The sequence below is a fragment of the Anolis carolinensis genome, chromosome 2, assembly GCF_035594765.1.
Source record: "Anolis carolinensis isolate JA03-04 chromosome 2, rAnoCar3.1.pri, whole genome shotgun sequence".
Lineage (NCBI taxonomy): Eukaryota > Metazoa > Chordata > Lepidosauria > Squamata > Dactyloidae > Anolis > Anolis carolinensis.
The window spans coordinates 262,977,652-262,997,745 of NC_085842.1; the positions used below are offsets into that span (position 1 = coordinate 262,977,652).

Below are 20,094 nucleotides of genomic sequence, written 5' to 3' on the forward strand. Positions count from 1 at the left end.
GAACATAGGACTATTGAGCTATGTCTGCAATTGAATGTCAGCCAATGTGTGTAAAGTTATTTGTATTCTTAAGAAAAAATCACTAACTGATTATAATACTTATAATTCAAGTCTTCTAGAGAATGTGGAGAATTAAATTTATAAGTGATTATTATGACTGAGATATGTGATCTGAAAGAGGGAGGAGGCAAGTAACAGTCTCAGATTGAAGGAGATTAAAGGAGACATGAAGCTAACTGTAGGCTTTAAGGAGGCACAAAAGGGCTTGTGAACAATATGGGAGGTAAGATATGGGAAGACCCATTTCTCTTCTCAAGAAAGATAATGCAATACCCAAATATCCCATATCCAGAAACGGAGACTGATAACGAGATTAAACAGTAAAACTGGTGCTTAGAGTTAGAAACTAAAATTTTACTACTGGGTTTGTTGCAAAAGTTGACCATTGTTCAAAGTCCTTAAGGCCTTCAAAATTTGGGGTTTGAAAAAAGAATTGAAATTGGGCCATTAAACACACACAAGCCCACTTTTGAAGAAGACTACTGAAGGCTTTTATTGTCCTTATTTTGTGCAGACAGAGTTTTCAAACATAAGCTTAATCAATAAAAATAAGTATTTTTACACATGATTTATTAATCCTGAGGTGGGAAAAGGCATGGCTACTTCTTAATAGAGAGTGCTATAGTAATAACGTTGGTAATCATTTGCAGTCTTGAAGTCATTCCAAAGGTTCTTGTAGATCCTTGAGCTTGTGGCTCACATAGTCATCATTACTGTCACAAAACACTGCAGAAGCAACATATTCCATATTTCACCTACATAATCAATGTTGAGATAATTTTAACAGGACAAGTGTTAAACTTGATTCTATAGAGTACTGAAACCTATTTAGATCAAAGCTAAATTTAGTTCTTTAAAATCTTGGCTAGGAAGGAGGAGCCTTTTATTTTGGTGTCTTCGGTTTACATGAACGCTGGTGGACGATCAGTCTGTCTGGCAAGAAGGTACGGCCACAAATATTACATGGAACTAACTGGCTCTGGGAATTTTGCCAAGCAGACTCATTTAAAGCATCAAGATCATAGTAACCTTTGGCTGGAAAATTAAAAAGAAACAAGAAAAATATATCAGTTTTCATTCTGGAGAACCATGTTCACTTTTTATGGAAAATATTTTCAGGAAATACCTGTTGACTGAGCCTTTCAGTTTTAACTAAATCATAGTCTTTAGGAGGGAGGAAAAAACCCACCAAAACTCTGCTTATTGTCTCAGGGGTCAAATAAAGTTAACTACAAACTGAACCATCTTGTACGTATGGAGAAAACATTTCAGCATGTGCTATGTTTCACATTCTTTGCTAATTATTAACATACTCAGCTACACTTCAGTATCAGCTGGTTTCACCACTTGGCATTGTTACAAATCCTGCTTAATGAGCCAAGATTATCTGACCAAAAGGATGGAAGAAAAAGCACACCATGTTCTGTCTTTTGCTGTGTTCCCTCCTTTCCCATACCCCACTGTTGTTCTTGGGAGTCTAGCAGCCAATTTTTGTTCCAGTTTAGGTGTGTTTTTTAAAATGACTTTGGTATGACCGAGAGCGGGGCTAATGCAATGACCCTATGGGCAAAATAAGTAAACTTCAATTTATGCCCATTTTTCAGCTGGAATTGTCTGCAATTAAGCTTAGAGACTGAGGCAGCTGGAATGCATTTTAATGGTATAATTATTTGCATCAAATCCTTGCTCTCTCTTTTTGCCTTAAAATGGGCTTTAAACATTTTCCTTTCCACAGGGCTACCTTTAGCTGAGGTTGTTTAACAACTGAATGAGCAGTCCGTGGCAAGAAAACTATGGTAGATACTTTATTTGAACTGCAAATGGTATGCATTTGCCAAAAAGTATGGTACTTTAGGTAGTAATGTTTTTAATACATTACCTAGATTTTATGTTCAGATATTGAGCCCAATTTTGTTTAAGGCCAATGGCTTTTTTTAAAAAAGGCTGTTGTTTATATAGACCTTTCCATAAGAACCCAGTCAGTTGTAATATGATTCATATTTGGTGCTCCATATGAGAATAAGCCTTAGATCTCATAATATCCCTGTTCCTAATATTCTTTTTGATTAGATGAGCAACCAACTGTGTTTCTTTTTTGGCTGTAGCGAGTGGTCTTCTCATTTGCAGGAAATGAATGTGCATGCTGTATACTTTGGAATAGTCAGGGCCAAACTACACATTACATAGCTGCCATCTTAGCCCCTTCACACTTGCAAAATTGCCCTTGGGGAAGTGCTTCACAGCATAGCATGGGGAAGGGGTTGTACATGCTTAACTCTTCTCTTCCTAAGCAGTTTCCTTTTAAATGTTTATTTAAATGATTATCCATCTTATTGAGTTTAAAATTCTAGGAAGATGTTTGCAAAGCAAATATGACTCCAGAACAGGAAAGCTTCAGGAAAAGCAAATGGCAAGAACCATGATATCAGTGTTGCGTACAGGGTTGACAAAGGGAGAGGGAAATTCTCGTTACTGGTACTGTATCCAGAAAATGGCTAAAACAGTGTTACATGTGTCTTTGTCATTGGGGCATATCAACCACAAATCCTATACAGTAGAGTCTCACTTATCCAACCTTTGCTTATCCAATGTTCTGTATTATTCAACACATTCTGCCTCCCACCCAGATCCACAGCTGTTTCTCTAGGCAGCAAGAACTGAACTTTTTATGGATTTAACTTCTGACAATGTTGTTACTGTAAGTTCATTTTATGCAATTCTATCTTTATTTGTAGTCAATTTTTTAGTAGTAAATGTTTTTGTAGTCAATGTTTTCAATACACTGCAATGTTTTGGTGCTAAATTTGTAAATACAGTATTACTACATAATGTTATTGTGTATTGAACTGCTTTTTCTGTCATTTGTTGTAAAACCCGATGTTTTGGTGCTTAATTTGTAAAATCATAACATAATTTGATGTTTAATGGGCTTTTCCTTAATGCCTCCTTATTATCCAACATATTCGCTTATCCAACATTGTGCCGGCCTGTTTATGTTAGATAAATGAGACTCTACTGTATTTTTGGGTTTGGTGAGAGTAAGAGGATAGGTGTCAGCCATACTCACACCAGCCAGAATCCTGAGCATTTGGATTGTGAGCGATCTGAAACCCTATTTTCACTAAGACTTGAACCTGTGCTCAGCACCTTGGGTCGGTTCCACATAATAGAATTATATCACTGTCATGACAACATGCTATGGAATCTTAAGATTTGAAAATTAGAATTCTCAGTCAAACTACCAAACTCAGGATTCTAGTCATAGCAGTTAAAAGGACATCATAATGCTATAAAGTCTGTAGTATGAAGTTTCCCCACCCCAGTTCCATATGGTACAACATGTAGTTGAACTCATCCTAGAAAAAGAGAATGAAAACAGAAATGACTTAACTGTATGGTTTTAAGGGTTGTGTCCAGGCATTAATGGTGTAAACGTGAATTCTTAAAGTTCTTGTAACTTTAATATATCCAGCTTGTTGCTGTTTTGTGAATTCAAACCATTTCCAATTTATGGTGACTTCTGTGACTAAGCTATCATGGGATTTTCCCAGCAGGATTTGTTCTGAAGCTGAGAGAGTACGACTTGCCCAAGTGGGAACTCAAACGCGGTTTTCCAATGTCCTAGTCAAACACTGAAACCATTTCACCACACTGATTGCAGCTTATAATCGCATAAATACTGAACTCAATTATAGTATATTTTTATACCATCACTTCCCACTAGGACTAGGTCTACACTGCTATATAATCTGGTATCTGATCCCAGATTATCCGATTTTAACTGGATCATATGAGTCTACACTGCCAGATAATCTCAGATGAGTAGAAAATCTGGGATCAGATACTGGGATATAGGATATGTGATATGTTAATGGGTGTTTATTAGACAAAATACCTATCCATGGACCTCTTCCCACAGTCCTTTTGGACTGTGCAGCTGCACTGGCAATTGCCAGCAAAAGGGAAGGTACGTGGGACGACTCGTGGTGCCCTGTGCACCCTACCTCCTTCCTTCATCACATGGAGCGCACTGGTGTTGCCCCGCCACCCTTTCCTCCATCACATGGGAAAATGGAAGGGAAAGTGTGGGTAACTCCCCAAAATACTTTCCTCCCTGTAATCGTGGAGGCTTTGGGAGAAAAGTGGGTGGTGCCTGCCATGCATCATGTGATGGTGCATGGTAGGCCCCATCCTTGCCGCAAAGCAAAGTGGCAAAATGGGGTAAAAATGTCCCGTGCTAATGGGAAGCATATGTACATTAATCACTTTATACTTACCTCCTATGGATTGGAAAACTGGCTTAGTAGGTTCAGGTCTCCGTAAATGTTTTGGCAGTTGATCATTCTCAATATGCCATTTTTTCAGACACTGTGGTTCATGGATGCTTATAGATTGAGTTCCATACTCACGGCCACATATGTAACAGATGACAGTTGGGGGTCGCCTTATTACTGCAGGCTGAAAGCAACAAAATGCAGTTGAAAAAAATGGTTTCAGAAAGTTGAGACACAGTGCTATGTTGTGATCAAAGTGTCAGGCAGGACTTGGGAGATCTAGATTTTAGTTCCCACGGAACCAAGAAAGTCACAGAAATTTGAGGGGTGGTAATATTGTGAACAATTCTTTTGATAAAATTAGCATTTAGAAGCAAGCTCAAAATGTTCTTTGTTTACTATCTGTAAAATACAGGTGTATAGGCTAGAATGCTTAAACTCTCAGTCATGCATGTTTCCAGATTAATAATTTAGGGATATAAAAGTTTGGGGGACTGGATGGAGACACATCCTGTGTTGCACCAAGTCCCAAATTGAAAGTATGGGAAATGACAATCAAAACCAGAAACTTTCAGAAGTAGAAATAACTTATTAATTGTATTGCCAATGTCTTTCACGGCCAGAATCACTGGAGTGTTGTGTGATTTCCTGGCTTTATGGCCGTGTTCTAGCAGCATTTTCTCCTATGCTGCTAGAACACAGCCATACAGCCAGGAAATCACACAACATTCCAACATAGTATCTATCTTTGGCTGGAAATTTGGAGACATAGAAGAATATAAGGGTGAGGAAGGTCTAAGAGAGTGGATGACTTTCGGAGTATAGGTAGTCAATTGACTAAGATTTCTTCACCTCTGCTTTAAATGAACAAATAGAAGCTACCTTAAGTTTCAGTTTGGGGGAAAACAGTGGAATATAAATATGAATATAAGAGTAGGAGGAATTAGTTCATATGTGTGCAATTTTTTTTTTCCTGCTTTGAGTCTCCTTTGCGGACAGAATAATAACAATAATAATAATAATAATAATAATAATAATAATAATAATAATACTTTTCCTTTAAAACAACATGTGACTACATCAAAGATTGCTTTTGTTCTCTGACAAAATAGCCAGCATTATGTCCAAAAGAAAGGCCAAAATAAATTGAGTGTTCCCACAAAATATATTTATTGCCAAGGTTTTAGTCATTTTACTCAACATTTGCTCTGACTCCATATGTTTTATGATTTGAGAGTGTGGTGAGGTGTTCTTCCATTGGAGGTCATAAGCTAGCCTAAAGCAAATCTTTCACCTGAAAGAACCCATAAGGTTGAGCAAGAGGCAGAGAGACAGAGTTTACAAGCAAAGGAAGAGTCAAGTATCCACTTTATTATTCACTGCCTAGTTTTTATTCTTAAAAAAGATTTAACGAGTATTTTATTTTGTATTAAGCTCTATTTGTTGTTGCTGTGTGCCTTTAAATAATTTCCCACTTATAGAAAACCTAAGGCAAACCCATCATGGGGGTTTCTGGGGCTGCAAGTATGTGACTTACTCAAGGTCACCGAGTAGGTTTCCATGACTGAACAAGGAATCAAACCCTGATCTCCAGAGTCATAGTGCAACCCTCAAACCACTCCATCACTCTGGCTTGTTTCTTCATTCCATTCTGAAATATCAGCCAGATACCATGGGCATCATCAGAATTTTCTTTATTTCCTCCCCACACAACATTTATGTTATAGAATTAATGCAGTTTGAAACCACTTCAACTGCCATGTCTCAATGCTATGGAATCATGGAAGTTGTAATTTTACCAGGTCTTTAGTCTTTTCTGCCAAAGAGTGCTGGTGTTTAACCAATGACAAATCCTAAGATTCCATAGCATTGAGTCATGGCAGTTAGTGATGTCAAACTGCATCAGTTTTACAATGCAGATGCACCTAGTCACTCTTTAACTTCACCCTGATGAAGAGATCTGGAGACTTGAAATCTTAAACAAATTTGTGTGACCTGTTCCTTAACAGTGTAATAAATATACATTCGTACATATTCATATCAGAGCCCCTGATGGGGCAGCGGGTTAAACTGCTGAGCTGCCGAACATGCTGACCACATGGTCAGTGGTTTGAATCCGGGGAGCGGGGTGAGTTCCCGCTGTTAGCCCCAGCTTCTGCCAACCTATCAGTTCAAAAACATGCAAATATGAGTACATCAGTAGGTACCGCTCTAGTGGGAAGGTAATGATGCTCCATGCAGTCATGCCAGCCATATGACCTTGGAGGTGTCTATGGACAATGCCGGTTCTTTGGCTTAGAAATGGAGATGAGCACCAACTCCCAGAGTCAGATACGACTAGACTTAGTGTAAGGGGAAAACCTTTATGCTTTACCTTTTAGTACATATTAATATGGATTTTTTTTCTTATGATCAACACAGCTGTGTTTGCTTTTTGTTCTTTAATAGTTTTTCCCCTGCACATCTCTTTAAATATTTTGATAAATAGGAGAATGGGAAAAAAAGTCTCCTGTATCACCTTTCTTAACTATGAAGATTTAAAACCAGGCTGACTATTTGCATCTTTCTGTATCTTATTACTTTCCCTTACCACTCCCACACCTATGTAAATGGGTTTAAATACCTCTGGCTTTAATACCGTACTCCATAAATTTACCTGAAAAAGTGGATTGGTGTCTACAAAACCTCATCCTGAAATATATCTGTTAAATGTGTTACAAGATTATTCTTCCCTGCTTTAACTCTGCTCACCATTTCATTTTATATTCAAAAAGATAGCTTTTTAAATCACAACAGAAGACAGGGTCTGACATCAGTAGGTTGAAGCCCAATCTCTCTCGATTTTAATTATTTTGTATGAAATTTTCAAAAATGTAACTTAAATCCAACAAAGAAAAACATAAAAACATACACTAAAACAGAAAACAAAAGAATCAGCTACAAAATACTCCCTCCTCATAATTCCACCCCCAACCTCTATTCCATGTACTTTCACTGAATAGTAATGCAGATTGGATCCTGAGTGAATGGGTCAGTCATAATCATGGCAAGGATGATGTGGACAAAATCAGAGGAGAGGATACAAGAGCACCTAGACTTGGGGATCGTGGAACTCTTTGCAAAGATTCAAAGTGCAGACATGTACAATTTCACCACACTAAACCACATAGCTTTTCCTAACTATCATATCTTCTCATCCCATGAGCATAGGTAATATGCCCGCTAACTGTCCCAATTTGCCATCCCATTTTATCAGCTTCTTTAAAAATGTTCCAGTTCTCTCTCGGACTCCCATTTCCCCTCTTTGTCCTCAATGTACTGCTGCAAACTGAGTTCAAAATGGAGAAGTATATTTGTACATTTGAATTGATTCAGTGGAGGAAGCAGACAGGAATCTTGCCCTTCCCAATAGTCTCAGGCAAAATAAAACTGCTACAACTTTTCCTAGCTTATGTGTTCTTCCTCATTAATAACTTTTGCTTTCTTGATCATACTCAATGTCATTTGGCTACTTCTCTCTTGGTTTTCATCTGTGAAATATTGGAGGGCATGGAGTGAACATGTATGGGAAATATCATGTTACCAATAAAGTAGATTTGTATCTTGAACATGAGCTTTCATAAAATTATTCCCATCTGTTATCATCCATCAACTCCGTTCTAGATTTTGTAGGTTAGAACTACTGATAAAATTAAACTCGGTCATCACTCAGGTTCCTACCCTTTTATGGAAATAACACCTCAGGGAGGATTGCAGTTCTAAATTAAATTATGCTGGAAAATCATAAGATTCATGTTAGGCTAACTTTTCTACATTGCTTACTGACCACATAACCTGTGCAATTGCTAGACTCAGTCACTGTTTTTCTTTGAACTGTGTAGGAATGCTATATCTAGGACTCCACTCATAACCAAATAGGCCAGGGAAAATCACTTATACTGCATTTCCTCAATTCTAAGATTTACTTTTCTCCCCATATAAACATCTCTATAAATGGAGTGCATCTTAAAATTTTGGGTACCTATCTATATAGCTTATTTTGTTGGTGGTACTGAAATTATGTGTGTTTTCCAATCGATGGTGTCTTAGAATCAATAAAATGTTGTAATTTCCCAAAAAGGTGATTTAATCTTTTAAAATATCTAGTAAATGTAGTTATAAAACTTAGACTTATAGGGGGCTAAATTACTTTTATCTGTAAGATATTTGTGCTTGAAAACAGAGTTACCAAATCTTAGAGAACCAGCTGAAGCCTCAGTGTGTTGTCCAATTGTCAACCTATGGCGACCTCAATGTACAGACCCATGGGAATGCCATGATTTCATGAAATTACTGGAAAACCATTTTAGCCATTGCTGGAAAATTCCATATTACACATTAATTATTCCAGGCATGGGATTTTTTTTTTGGCCTGATTGAAAGGTTTTTTGGGAAGGAAGGAAGAAAGGGAGGGACAGAGGGAGGGAGGGAGGAAGGAAGCTGAATCTGGAAAAAAGGTTTTCATAATAAGAAGTATAGGGTTTCAAAAATAATAAATAAATAAATAATTTTATTTATAACCTGCCCTATCTCCCCTAAGGGACTAAGGGAGGTTTGCTCCAGATTTGGTCCAGATTTTAATGAAGCTGTAGAACAAGGCAAGGATCTTGGTTTTAAACAGTCAAAGAAGGAAGGCAGGAGATTAGGATGCATTTATTTTGTAAACACACACAGAACCCAAAAAGGCAGCAGATGGCAGCATCAGATACTCAAGACTGAGCCCATGAAACTTTAGAATGAACATTTCTCCATACATTACACAGACATTGGAAAATACATCAAAATTTATAAATGTAATCTATACAGGAAATAGAAATATATGTTCACTAAAAGAACAGCACCCTCTTTCATTACTTTTTGGAACTAGTTGCTGAAAATATAAGTCTACAGATCTATTACCACAATGCAGTTCAAAGTAGAATTTGAAAGAAGTGTCAAAGCTCATTTGTAAGGCCAAAGTTGGTTAGTATTACATTATTTTAGATACAATCAATTTTAGCTGATCCACGCATCCCATTACCAAATGGATTACAAAGCAACAACTTTATCTCTTTCAAACAGGATTATATGAGTTTACACTGCCATAGAATCTAGTTCAAAGTGGATAATCTGGATTTTATATAGCAGTGTAGAAGGGGGCTGATATTCTGGGATAAACACATAATCTGGGATGAGATCCTGGATATAGGGACAGTGTGGAAGGGGCCTGAATCTCCCCAAATTGGAGAAATTGCACCTTCATCTCCTGCCTGGAAATGACCCACAAGAAGAATGGCCTAACCCTGAGATCTAGCAGTCCTATGTGGAATGACAGCCACAGCATGCAGAAAACCTTATTTTCTTTTGAATTGCAACTATCAAATAGCCTATTATATATAAATTAACTGTGCCTGGCCACGCGTTGCTGTGGCGAAGTGTGGTGGTATGGGAAATAAAGTGTTGAGGAACTGGTGCTAAGTTAGCATATGTTATTTCCTAAAGCTTGTGAATATACAATATTTCTGGTTGTTCCCCCCTTTTTTTTTGTCTGTTGGGGCAAGTATGAATACTGCAATTTGCCAGAATGATTAGCATATAATGGCCTTTCAGCTTCAAAGCTTGGCTGTTTCCTCCCTGGGAGAATTTGTTGTTGGGAGGTGTTAGCTGGCCCTGATTGTTTCATGTCTGGAATTCACCTGTTTTCAGAGTGTTGTTCTTTATTTACTGTTCTGATTTTAAAGTTTTTAAATACTTGGAACCAGATTGTGTTTATTTTCATGGTTCACAGCAACACAGTAATAATAGTATTAATAATAATAGTAACAATAATAATGACTGATAATACACACTACATTTCTCCCTCCTCAGCTTCGTCCCTGGGGAAACCCTTTATTGGGAGGTGTTAGCTGGCCCTGATTGTTTCCTGTTTGGAATTCCCATTTTCAAAGTGTTGTTCTTTATTTACTGTCCTGATTTTAGAGATTATATTGTTCTGTTTTATTATAGCACAATAATTTTATATATATTATTTATAATCTTATATTATTTACTTTGAACTGGATTATATGAGGCCCTTTCTACACAACTGTATAAAATCCAATTCAAAGCAGATACTGTGGATTATCTGCCTTGTCATTCTGGATTATATACAGTAGAGTCTCACTTATCCAAGCTAAACGGGCCCGCAGAAGCTTGGATAAGCAAATATCTTGGATAATAAGGAGGGATTAAGGAAAAACCTATTAAACATCAAATTAGGTTATGATTTTACAAATTAAGCACCAAAACATCATGTTATACAACAAATTTGACAGAAAAAGTAGTTCAATACGCAGTAATGTTATGTTGTAATTACTGTATTTATGACTTTAGCACCAAAATATCATGATATATTGAAAACATTGACTACAAAAATGGCTTGGATTATCCAGAGGCTTGGATAAGCGAGGCTTGGATAAGTGAGACTCTACTGTAGTTGTATGGAAGGGCCTTGAGTCTACACTGCCATATAATCCAGTTCAAATCAGATAATCTGTATTTTATAGGCAGTGTGGAAGTGGCTGAGGCAGTTGCTAGGACAAAAAATGGGCGGGGCCTAAAGGGGGCGGGGCCAACCCTTCTAACTGGCAGCCAAGGGGAGAATAGCTCTTTCTTGTCCCCTGTAATTTGGACTTTATTTTTCTAGTGTTTTTTTTTAAAAAATTAAAAGACATAGACTGGATGGCTATGTCTTTTGTGGCCAAATTTGGTGTGAATTAGTTTAGTGGTTTTGTTGTTTACTCATGGGGAAAATGCACATTGCATTTATATATATATATATGTATATATATATATAGGAGGTTTGAACTGTCCTTTCTCAGGCTCTGTCAATCCACTACACTTGTGTAACAGAGTCAACCTCAGTTGGTACATTTAAGCTTTCCGCTCTTTTTATTTTAGCTTTGTGGGGATAAAATGGCTGGGGAAAGACTTTATATTTCTCTTGTTTGTTTGATATCCCGCCTTTTTCTCAAAGGGAGATCCTTATGTGCACTGCTCCTCTTTCTCATAAAATATACAGAAGAAATGCACTGATTCATACTGTGACCATTTCCTCCAAATGATCATGGGAACTTGGGTTTTGTGAGGTCTTTGCTAGAAATTTGCTAGCTTCGTCATAGCATTGAGTTTCATATGTTCCCTAGTTCAACTCAGGACTACTTAACCACTTGAAGTGGTTTAAATTTATAAAATGTGTATACTACATTCCCAAATTAAAAGGCACCTTTGACTGGCTGACTTTAAGGGAGAACTGATCTGAAGAAATGGTCAGAGAAAAGCAATGAAGAAATAAAAATCTGACACAAAAATCCCGAGGGTCCTGCCAGCTAAGGTTTGTTTTAATCTACTCACTCATATATCATCTCTGAAATAAAATCCTAGTTTGATTGAGGCCAATAGGGAAGGTTTTAACATAAAGTTCTATAACAGCAGGTCATCTGTGAATTCCCATACAGAAACAACTGAACCTTTCCAAGCATGATGCCTCCTAGTTTACCTTGTCTGAAACAGAAGAGGCTGGACCATAACCTGTTGATTTGGGAGATCTATAGTTGGAAGGACCCGAACTGGTCTTTGATTTACAACTTCGTTGGTGCACAGAGAGACGATTGGGCAGGAACGTACGGCCACAATTTGGGCAAGGCAGGAGCTGAGCTTGGTGACTTTGAGCAGCAGCTGCATTTTCAGCCATCAGACCCTGAGATCCTCCAGAAAGGGTCTGAGGCTTGATGGGTGCTGGTCTTCTGAGATGTTTTGGTAACTGCTCATTTTCAATGTGCCACTTTTCCAGACATTGAGGCTCATGGATAGGAAGTGACTGTGAGCCAAACTCTTTACCACAGATATAGCACACCTTGAAGCCAGGTCTTCTTGGTGGAATTACTGGTCGATCCCACTGATCCTGGGACATGCCACCAGTATCTGATCTTTTGGAAACTATTACAGTCCCAGGTCTTTTCTTCCCGGAGGTAATTTTAATGACAGAATTTAAACCTACTACCTCTGGTAGACGATCTGGCACAACAGGTGTCAAAACTTGTTTTGAACATGAAATGGTCGAGACATTAGCAATGACTTTTCCAGCATTTGGCATAGTTTTGTAATGCTTGCTTAAAGCCCTTTTCAATAGAGCAGTTTCCATGAAGTCTGCAATGTTCCATTAACAATCTCCTTGGAGGTATGTAGTGGCACTTGGCTTGACCTTGCTTTTCCTAGCCTTATCTTTTGGTTGAACTTGCTCCTTTAAAAATAGCTACAGTCTCTGGGGCAGAGATACTAGAAACTATAATCATCGAGAATAGCTAGGAGAGATGTGAGTATGTTTGCAATATTCTAACTAAGATGTTCCAGTAATGCTATGGTTTGATGTAAACTTTTTGTTTTTCTTTTCTTTTTACTATTTTTGTTGTCTTTTTTGCCTTGAAAAAGAAATGGAGATATAAAACATATATGAATAATGGTATTCTTGCATATATATTTATTTTAAAAATGAAGTAAAATGAAGATTAAATGATGAGTATATGACTTTAAATATTTTCATTTTTTGCTTTTGCATTCCTAGATACACTTATCTGGAAGTAGGCCAGATACTGGTTGGGCCTACGTCTCAGAAAATATGCATGAGGGTTTTTTTGTTTTGTTTTTACTCACTACTCACACAATGGATAGTTGGTGGTGCATCTTCAGTACACTATAGAATTAATGGTGTTTGAAACCACTTTAACTACTATGGCTAAGACACATATGTTGGGTTTATGCAAATATAATATATTTGCCCAACAAAAACAAATAATTTTTCCCTCAATAGGAAAGGAATCCTGCTGAGACAGAATCCACCAGAGCTATCATATGATGCAGGGCTACTTCTGGTGGGGCTCCATTGGGCAGCATGCTGGCAGTGCACTTAGAGGGAGCCCTGACGAGGTGGGTGACTACCTGTATCCTCATTGAAGTAGCTAGGGGCAACACGGGAGGAAGCTGGAGACAGCTGGAAAATGTGGTGGATGGCAGCCCATGATCAAACATGGTAAGGGGATGAAGCTGGGTGCTGCTCCACGGTTCCCTACACTGTTCCTCGGCTTCTGGGCCTCCATGTGATGAGGTCCTATGATACATTCCACACCCATCCACATTTTTTTCAACCTTTCTCAAAACTTAGAGTTAATTCCTGCCATGTCTGGTGTTATTTATGTTTTGATAATGAGTTGTAGGAATGGGAAATTTGCCACTGGGCCTGTTGTAGTTGCCCACTCTGACCTAAATTCAGACATGTTATTTTGGCACCTGAGACAGAAAATCCTGTTGTCTGAAAGAGGGTCCAGCTCCTTCTTTGGTCTGATCAGTTCTCAGACTGTCAGAAGTTGCCAGCTCTTGTCATGAAGTCATGAAGTTGCTTCAAGCTAGCAGTAAGCCCTCTGCAAACATTACTTTCATCTATACATTTCTGTTCTGTAGGGTTGCTCTTCTGGGTTTTTTGCTATATACGTAAGTGTGAGTACTTTCTAATTTTGACTGTTTCCAGGATATCTGTCTACCCCTCTGATTATGTGAAATATGGTTTGTCAGTTTCTAGATATTCCTAGTCCCTCAGAATTCAGAGGCAATGAAATCCTTTTTCAGGTCAGAGAGAAAGAAAAGATAACGCTTACAACTAGGAATGGAGGGATATATACCTTTGTTTCAGTCTGCTCATACTTTATCCATCATTCCATTTTCCATTGATAGATATGTATCCGTGATGATCAAGCTGTTAACACTTTGCAGTACTTTCAAGCAGTAATGCAGACTCTGGAAGAGAGAATGTTGAGTGAGTCACAGCATGTTGCTGAAAATGAACCAATTGTTGGACTTCCAAAAAGACTTCATAATGGATTTATTCTTTACTTGGAGGATTACGCCATTTGGACTCATTTCCTTTCTGCTAAGTTGGAAATGACCTGTAACTTCATATCCATAAATTTGGGATCCCCTGTTATGTGCTTGATCAGCTATAAAATCTATAAATTTTTAAAAAGTAAATTAACATTTCTCAGTAAAAGGCAAAATATAGTTGTGTGTGTGTCCCCCCCCCCATTTACTTCAATAAATGTGAGTACTAGTCAAATATGGCTCATCATTTTTATTTGAGACAGTAGTTGATCTATTCAGTACTTCTCAAAGATGGCCTTAATTCACAAACCATACACTAGTACTGAAAATAAATGTGGATGTAATTGACTGCTTGTATCCAAATAAGGCAATTTATAGGACCACAGAAACTAAATCAGCTCCTGCTAGAAGGAGCTACTTTATATGTAATATCTCACAATCAAAGAATAAGTAGTCCAAATTTAAATCATTTACATTTTATTTTCTATACAAAAGGAAATCTACTATGAGCTAAACTTTCATTTATCTTTTTAAGGTATATAGCAATAGGAATATCTCAAACAGTCAGGAGAATACTTTAATCTAATCTAAGCATTCATCCTAATGGTTAGGTCAAGTACTTTAAAAGTTTCAATAGGTTCAGATTTATAGATCCATTAAGACAAGAACTCCACAGAGAACCCATTATTTTGTTAGCTTCATAGCTGTCTTTGGAAATAAAGCTGGTAGACAAACACCAAAGGACTCTATTTCCTTCATTCGTTTTTCAAACCTTCCTCTGCAGCACTTGTTCTCTCTCTTCCCACATCTCTCTATATTCCTCTGTGTAAAAAAATCCACAAAAATGCATATTGTAACCTTGGATACCTTTACAACACATTTGTTGAATGGAACATTGCTGTACTGACTCGGGAATTAGACAAGTGATTGTGCTGAAATCCCTCTTGATTTGTGTTTATTAAAATTGATATGGTAAACCTGCTCTGAAAATGAATATTTCATTTCAGGAAGTGATGTTAAAACATGAAAGAACAACCAAGTCCTTAAGCATTTTAAGAGTGAATATACACAATACTTAGCAAAAACAAAGCCAATCTCCTAAGCAAAAACAAACTCCTTCATATTTTACTGTTACAAAATGCTTACATTTTGAAATAACAAAAACCTGCAGAATGTCATTGCTTTTGCTTTGCTCTCCATTGTTGTTAAAAGTATGTCTGATATCTACAGATTCATCAGAATGAGTCCACTAGCTTCAAATTGTTGACTATCATGAACAATCAATCAAATACTGCTGAAGCTGCCCCATACCATAAAATACTGTAGGACAAGTACAGTTTAATTCCATATTTAATAAACAGATCATTCCGACCTTAATTGATTTCTTAAATAAGTCCAATGCCCCATATCCCAAACCCTGTGATGATTTTATTTATTCCTGATTACCTGGGAACAGAACCGGTCCAACAATGAGGCGAATTAAGCGGTCGCTTTAGGCTCCAAACATACGGGGGCTCAGTCGAGACTGCTTTTTCTGTTGATTTGTTGTAAAACATGATGTTTTGGTGCTTAATTTGTAAAATCTTAATGTAATTTGATGTTTAATAGGCTTTTCCTTAATCCCTCCTTATTATCCAACATTTTCGCTTATCCAATGCTTTTATTTTTCAGTGATTGTTTTGTTGGGGGGGGGGCGCCAAAATTCTCTTTGCCTACATTTGAAAAATACTTAAGGCCGGCTCTGCCTGGGAAGAAACCCCGCTGGAGCACTGCAGCACACCAAAATACCTGGGAGTCACTCTGTGAGTGCTAGAAATACTGTAATATCATACGAAAGCTGACTGGAACAACCTGGGGATCACAACCGGATACAGTGAAGACATCTGCCATTGTGCTTTGCTACTCTGCTGCTGAGTACGCATGCCCAGTGTGGAATACATCTCACCATGTTAGAACAGTGGATGTGGCTCTTGATGAGACATGCTACATTCTCATAGGATATCTACACACAACACCGCTGGAGAAATTATACTATTTAGCCAGTATTGCACTACCTGATATCTGCCAGGACGTAGCAGCCAGAAATGAAAGGCCCATCCTCTGTTCAGATATCAGCCAACATGCCAACACCTTAAATCAAGAAATAGCTTCCTAAGATCTTTAGAGATACTTGCAAGAGCACCTCAGCAAACGAGAGTCCAAAAGTGGCAGGTAAAAACTGGAACTTCAATCAGTGGCTGATACCAGATGAGAAACTCCCTCCTGGGCACACAGAAGACTTGTCGACTTGGAAGGTGCTGAACAGGCAGAGCCAGTCTTAAGAAATGGGGCTACAAAGTGGAGTCCATGATATGGGAGTGTGGAGAAGAGCAAACCACAGATCACTTACTACAATGCAGTCTGAGCCCTGCCACATGCACAATGAAGGACTTTCTCACAGCGACAGCAGAGGCACTCCAAGTGGTCAGCTTCTGGTCAAAGGAAATCTAGTATAATGTCAAGTTTTTCAGTCGATGAAAAGGTCCTCTGGGTGACAATGTTCAGTTCGGATCTGGCTGGTTGGAGTAGCTGCTCCTCAGAGGACCTGAGTGTCTTTGCTGCTGCTCAATCGCATAGTCGCTTCTGACTCTTCGTGACCTCATTGACCAGTCCACGCCAGAGCTCTCTGTCAGCCGTCTCTGCTCCCAGTTCCTTCAAGATCAAGCCAGTCACTTCAAGGATACCGTCCATCCATCTCGCCCTTGGTTGGCCTCTCTTCCTTTTTCCTTCCATTTTCCCCAACATCATGATCTTTCCCAAGCTTTCCTGTCTTCTCATGATGTGGCCAAAATACGTCAACTTTGCCTCTAATATCCTTCCTTCCAGGATGATGGACTGGTTGGATCTTCTTGCGGTCCAAGGCACTCTCAGGATTTTCCTCCAGCACCAGAGTTCAAAAGCGTCTATCTTCCTTCGCTCAGTCTTCCTTATGGTCCAGCTCTCACAACCATAGGTTACTATGGGGAATACCATTGCTTTGACAGTGAGTGTCCTTAGTGACTGCAAATTCCCTTCACTGGCTTCTGCTTTGTCGTCAGTATCACAACCTTTCTGGTGTTGCCCAGCTTTTACACTTATATTTGATCACATCCCTCCTATGAACTTTACATATCCAGATCGATCACATTTAGTCATCTAATAGTCTTATCTTTTCTGAAATGGCCACCTCTATTTCTCCTTGCTGGCTTTTATTCCCAAAACAGCCTTCCACTTCCTCATGACAACTTCCCTGATTTAATTTACTTCTCTCCTCACATTTTCTGAAAAACCTGTGGATTACCCTTTCACTATAGTTCATATGCTAACTAACCAATCTATGTGCTGTTGAAATAATCACATATTATCCAATGATGTATCTGTGTCTCATGCTCTTTTCTGTACCTTTTCTGTTGCTTCCCTCTATTCCCTTGAGATGGGGAATTGTCATAAGTGTTATTTGTAAAGCACTATGTCCATGGCTATAGACACACACACACACACACACACACACACACACACACAATGGGGAAAGAAGCAGCTATTATAAGAACATTATTTCTTGGCAGGTGTTCTAGCCAGATGGAAATGCCAAAGATCCAATCTATTGGATCAAGTCTATAGCTGTTCTCACTGAGTCTAGATGATTTCACATTTGGCTATGGCTACCTCCATCCATGCACTTTGTCTCTCCCAATTCTCTTCTCTGCAAGGACAGGATTTGCTTATTCACTTGCTCTTTCTTGTTCTAAAGTCCTTCAGATATCAGCTTCTCAGTGGTCTAAGATCATAGAATCATAGAATAGAAGAGTTGGAAGAGACCTCATGGGCCATCCAGTCAAACCCCCTGCCAAGAAGCAGGAATCACATTCAAAGCACTCCCGACAGATGGCCATCCAGCCTCTGCTTAAAAGCCTCCAAAGAAGGAGCCTCCACCACAGCCTGGGGGAGAGAGTTCCACTGCCAAACAGCCCTCACAGAGAGGAAGTTCTTCCTGATGTTCAGGTGGAATCTCCTTTCCTGTAGTTTGAAGCCATTGTTCCACGTCCTAGTCTGCAGGGCAGCAGAAAACAAGCTTGCTCCCTCCTCCCTATGACTTCCCCTCACATATTTATACATGGCTATCATGTCTCCTCTCAGCCTTCTTTTCTGCAGGCTAAACATGCCAGTTCTTTAAGCCACTCCTCATAGGGCTTGTTCTTCAGATCCTTGATCATTTTAGTCACCCTTCTCTAGACACATTCCAGCTTGTCAACATCTCCCTTCAATTGTGGTGCCCAGAACTGGACACAGTATTCCAGGTGTGGTCTGACCAAGGCAGAATAGAGGGGTAGCATGACTTCCCTGGATATAGACACTATACTCCTATTGATGCAGGCCAAAATCCCATTGGCTTTTTTAGCAGCCGCATCACATAATCCTTCAAGAAAACTATAGGGAAGAGTAGTATGAGATAATTTAATCCAATGTGAAAAAATAACTGGCAGTTGTGGTTCCTGTGTTGTGTGTGTGTGTTTGAGAGAGAAGGGAAAGAGAGAGAGCAAATCTAAGCTTTTTTTTTTTTTTGCTGGACTTTAAAGCTGCTTTCTAAGCTAGTAGTGGGATGTAGCTCAGCACCGTGGATAGCTCCTTTAAAGTTCATATTAAAACCCAAAGTTTTAAAACCCACTGACTAATGAGATGGAAAGTACCAGCCATCACTGGAAAAAATATAACCAACATGTATACAGATTGAGAATCTGTACTGGCTAAAATAAACTCATCTGATTAAAATGCAAACATATTTATCTTCTGACAACAAAAACTGTGTGGTTCAAAAGTGAAAGGGGGATATTAATAATAATTTCAGCATATTTCAGAATATATCTGTCCATGTGTTTGCTAATGTAAAGTGAAACAAATAAGTGAAATTTAGTGTGTGATGTCTAAATGCAAACTATCTGGCATTTCCAGGAATATGTCATCCCTGTTAATCAGCATAATATGTTTGCAGCTAAAATCTTCACTTTCAGAGTTCAGTTTCATAGATGTGTCTTTTCTAATTATTTGGCCAATTGCAGGCACTGTGAACATAGTGAAATATTTGTTTCTAAGCTTGTATTTTCATGCCTTTCCAGTGCAATTTGATTCTAATTTTCCTAACACTTGGAAAAAACAACTATTTGGGGGATGACATCACAGTAAAAAATGAAGGTTTGTTTCTGACACATATCCAAAATATGATAGAATACATAAACTCATGGAAAACTAATTCCTACCTGTTTAAATAAATGTTTAACTAAATGTAACTAGCACTCGATAGTGTTCCTGTTGTCATGGCACAATGACAGCAGTAATGGATTGTTGTTGTTGTGGCTACTTGTCCTCCTGAAAACAGGAAAACTCACACATTTTGATATTCATGAACACAGTGCTAACAGTCCTATAAAATACAAGGGATTTCAATACAAGATTAACTATGTGACAGAGTGAAGACAATAATAATTGCATAATATGAACATGATATTCCATTAAAAGGGGTTCATTTGATCCTGTATTTCAATCCTATAGAAAAGCATGTTTCTATTGAGCCTATGAGCAGTTCTGTTTTTCCAGACTTGGTCTTACCTTGAACTCTCAGTACTTAATCCCCTGCATAAAGTTTCCTCCATGCTCACCGAGGAATTAGCAGAAGCAAAGCTTAGGTCTCAGTATCTCTTTCCATACTTAATTTAGTAGGTTAGCATCTTGGGTTGCTGTGGCAATGGACGTTCCTCTCTTTTGTCTCTTGACATGTTTCCTAGCAACTTATCAACAAAAGTGAATTCACAGAGTTCTT

At 38.4% G+C, this 20,094-nt stretch overlaps 1 protein-coding gene across 1 annotated transcript; it reads right to left on the reverse strand.

Moving 5' to 3' along the window:
* Positions 1 to 527: 527 nt before the first annotated feature.
* Positions 528 to 20,048, reverse strand: znf475 (zinc finger protein 475). The gene is made up of 5 exons (XM_003223012.4): positions 19,884 to 20,048; positions 14,066 to 14,180; positions 11,890 to 12,811; positions 4,338 to 4,518; positions 528 to 1,095 (listed from the first exon to the last, which is right to left on the reverse strand). Exons 3-5 carry the CDS (start codon positions 12,532 to 12,534, stop codon positions 944 to 946), a joined length of 978 nt encoding a protein of 325 aa, XP_003223060.2. The 5' UTR covers positions 12,535 to 12,811; positions 14,066 to 14,180; positions 19,884 to 20,048; the 3' UTR covers positions 528 to 943.
* Positions 20,049 to 20,094: the final 46 nt, after the last annotated feature.